Source organism: Quercus suber, unplaced genomic scaffold (genome assembly GCF_002906115.3).
Source record: "Quercus suber isolate HL8 unplaced genomic scaffold, Cork oak 2.0 scaffold_1029, whole genome shotgun sequence".
Taxonomy (NCBI): Eukaryota; Viridiplantae; Streptophyta; class Magnoliopsida; order Fagales; family Fagaceae; genus Quercus; species Quercus suber.
The window spans coordinates 26,700-30,355 of NW_027070440.1; the positions used below are offsets into that span (position 1 = coordinate 26,700).

The 3,656-nt window shown below is 32.6% G+C and overlaps 1 protein-coding gene across 1 annotated transcript; it reads right to left on the reverse strand.

Moving 5' to 3' along the window:
• Nucleotides 1–556: 556 nt before the first annotated feature.
• LOC112029730 (germin-like protein subfamily 1 member 16) lies at nucleotides 557–1,648 on the reverse strand. Its single transcript, XM_065768965.1, has 2 exons — nucleotides 1,435–1,648; nucleotides 557–1,222 (listed from the first exon to the last, which is right to left on the reverse strand). The coding sequence occupies exons 1-2, from the start codon at nucleotides 1,556–1,558 to the stop codon at nucleotides 681–683; spliced, it is 666 nt and encodes a 221-aa protein (XP_065625037.1). The 5' UTR covers nucleotides 1,559–1,648; the 3' UTR covers nucleotides 557–680.
• Between the last annotated feature and the right edge of the window lie 2,008 nt (nucleotides 1,649–3,656).

Here is a 3,656-nt window from a genome sequence, read left to right on the forward strand (position 1 = left end):
CTTAACACAATTTTATTCTACTTAATTAAATTATCCATCTCTTACAAGGAATAAAAAAATTATAATTAAAATCTTTCAAAAATATTCAACTTTACTTCAAAAATTAATCATAAATTTTAATGTTTTTATGGTTACTATTTTATTTTATTAACTTTCTTATTTAATTATTAAATATATGCTTGAAAATCATTAAATTTTCCTCACATATATAGATATATTAGTCAATTTTGCTAGTTTTATAAATTTAATATCTATATTTAGGCTTTAATTAATTATTAAATCAATTATGGCGTCATTTCAGTTCAACCTCAAAAACCTTGAACTTCTCCCTTTTACAGTTTAATGAACGGTTTGGGTCTGAAAACTTTGCTACCAAACCCTCAACTTGGCTTGCCATTTTCAAAAATGAAAATAAAAATTTTGACTATTCTTAATACAATACTGTTCAATTTATATTTAATAGTAAAGTTACTTGTGGTTTCAAATATCTTGGATCCAAGGTGTAATCAATATTTAGTCATGCATTAATTGCACTGCCTTGCAAATGACACCATGATACATAAAAGCCATCACAAGAAACCATTTTATTTTATAATAATTATTTTAAATACATTACATTAAGGAAAAATAACAAACTTTATTCAAACTACATAGTGATTCACCATCCCAATGTCAGAATTCTACTTTGGTGCAAATGCTTTTTGAAGATATTCAACTACACCCTTGTCTAGTTGGAAGGCCTTGATGAGAACATCAGGATTGATAGGAGGAACAGATCCAAAGACTGCGTTTGCAATGGTGATCACCCCAGGATTTTGGCTGCTGAGACCAGCAAAGGCAAGAGCATCAGTCTTTCCCATGTTGAATTGGAAGTGAATGAGACCAATTGGGAATACAAAGACATCTCCCTTGTTTAGAACTTTAGTGAAAAGTTTGTTGGGGTTGGATGTAACAAATCCAACTAAAAGAGTACCCTCAATGACTACCAAAAGCTCAGTACCGCGAGGGTGAGTGTGAGGAGGATTTAGGCCATATGATGCAAAGTCAAGACGAGCCAAAGATATTCCTAGAGTGTTGAGACCTGCTAATTTATCGACGTTCACAAGAGTGACATTTGATCCGACTTTGTTTCCAGTGTTTCCGGGAATATTAAGTCCAGAGAAGAAAAAATCATTCGCTGAGACCATTGCAGGGTCTTTGCAAAATTTTCCATTCACAAATACTACACAAAGAAAAAATAGTTTGTTATTGTCACAAATAATACAGTTTCCATAACAATAGACAGCAACAATGTCATTTGGAGGGGGGGGGGGGGGTTGGGCGGGAAGCCTTCGGGCATAATTTCATTAATGTAAGGACTTATAATAAATTCGAAAGAACTTGATTGATAATACTACTTGTACTAATAATAATGAGAGTGTGTTTTATACATACCACCAGACTTGATGTCGTTAATTGCGACACAGAAGTCTTGCAAAGGACTAGGATCATAGGCAGAAGCAATGGAGGATGCCAAGGCCAAAATGGCCATAGTCGCAAGGAAAGAAACACCTTTCATTATATTTTAGGAGGTTATCTCTATCTTAAATGGTATACTATTCTTGGTTGAGTGAGGGATGATAAACATAGCAATATCGAAATGTCTATTTATAGAGGGGAGAGTGAGAGAAACGGTGTATGTTTTTGAAAAAACTTGGTAATTGTTCAACCCTTTATAACATTTTTCTATTTAATTAGGTGAACCAAATTTCTTTAACCACTAGTGGTCGTACAATCTTAAAACATAATCAAATGGAATTTTGTTGTTTTAATGTTACTTTGGCCAAAATCAATCAACAAAGCAATAATTGTTATTGAAATGTTTCAGCCTCATAGGCTGCAAGTTGCTATCTGCGGAATAACATTACTCTAATGTTCTTGCTTTTCTTCTTCTTTGACCTTATCTTCTTGACATAATCTTAATTGGTGGGTACTAAAGATTCTTAATCTTAAGTATTAGTTAGATTTAATGGTTTTCTAAAACCAAGTGGCCAACAACTGCCAGGCATATTCTTGCTTTTCACCTTTTTTTTTCTTAATGTTGACGGTGAATTTGTACTCCCAAAAAAAAAAAAAAAAAAAAAATGAAGCCTGTTGATGTACACCTGGAATTATCACCTGGAATATACGCCCATAAATATAGCCCTGTGCCTATGGGAAAATTATCACCTGGAATTGTCTAAATTTGGGTCCACGAAATCCAACCCGAATACCAATTAATATAGCCCACAAAAGAATGGAGTCAACCAACTAAGCTGGCCTACTAGGCCGCCAAGGGCCCGTGGCTGGGCTTAGCCCTAACACCTTAAGTACTTCTTTCTAATTTTGTGGATCAAGATTCAAGCCTCGTGTGAAGAAGTCATCAAAAGGGCAAAATTAGCCCTGGCCAAAAAAAAAAAAAAAAAAAAAAAAAAAAAAAAAGGGAAAAATTAGCCAGGGTGGATTGGAGGACAAAAGAGTCAACCTGTATTTCTTAGGCCCACTTAAAAAACTCTCAAATGAGTTTGGGCCACCACATGTGAGATTAATAATCCCTTGAAAAGATAGTTAAACACACAAAAATTTGACAAAAATTTTCATATCTGACTAATGCAGCAAATTGTTTTTGATAGATAAAAATGTAACATATGTGATTAGTCTAGATAAGAACCATTAAAGCTTGTGAACTCAACAGTTGTGAAATTTTTTGTGTCTGAAGCATTGCTGATCCCGTGAATCTTTGGTTCCTTGGTTTGGTTAGAGAGAAATCTCTTTAAGGGTATCGTGCAAGGTGCAACATCTAACCTTTGTATTTGTGAGAAAGGGTATTTGGATGTTTTTGGGACTGAATAAAGTTTGGTTCCAAACATGTAATTGAAGATAAGAAAAATCAATGCAATTATGTATTTGAATATAATTGAATAATCTAATGTACTTTACTTAAGGAATTGCACCAATATTTTATTCAATAAATGTTATACAAGAGATATGAAAATATTTATTGAAAATTTTAAATAAACAAAAAACTAAAACTAAATGAATTCTTCAAAATTTTTAAGATTGGATATGAGCATCTTATCTCCAACTTGTCCCCTTTGGGGGGAAGGGAGGGAGGTGTTGTCATCCCTAACTATTATAGTATTATACTTGTAAAATATTACACACAAAATACATTGTTTAATTCACTCATATTGATTACCATTTTATTTCCACAGAGAGAAAGAGAGAGAAAGAGAGACCAACAAGGTAAAAACTCATTTACCTCTTGTAGATCAAAAATATGAAGTGTTAATAATTTGTATGTAATAATTGGACTTACTATAGTATTAGAAAATTAACATTTGTATTTGTTAGAAATTGGGACGAGTTTGATACAACCCATAAACCATGGCCCATGGATTGTCTACATGGGTTATCTGATAACTAAGTTTAAATTTAAACTAATTGATATTAATATGAGTTGTCAATATCAGTAGTGGAGTAATTTAAACTTAGTAGTTGAGTATTTTTAGGGATCACTTATTAGATAGTGGGTGAATCTTTACTAGTTTTCAAGGTACTCTTATAGTAGTCAAATAATGGGTAATATTGTTTTTTAGTGCTCTCTCAAAATAAGCCATCTCTGGAGTGTGAAAATT

Bases quoted from the DNA above. Each gene is read 5' to 3' on its own strand.
- LOC112029730 (XM_065768965.1), bottom strand. From the start codon at position 1,558: ATGAAAGGTGTTTCTTTCCTTGCGACTATGGCCATTTTGGCCTTGGCA. The intron at 1,223-1,434 runs GTATGTATAAAA...TTCTTTGTGTAG, and splicing joins TAACGACATCAAGTCTGGTG to TATTTGTGAATGGAAAATTT.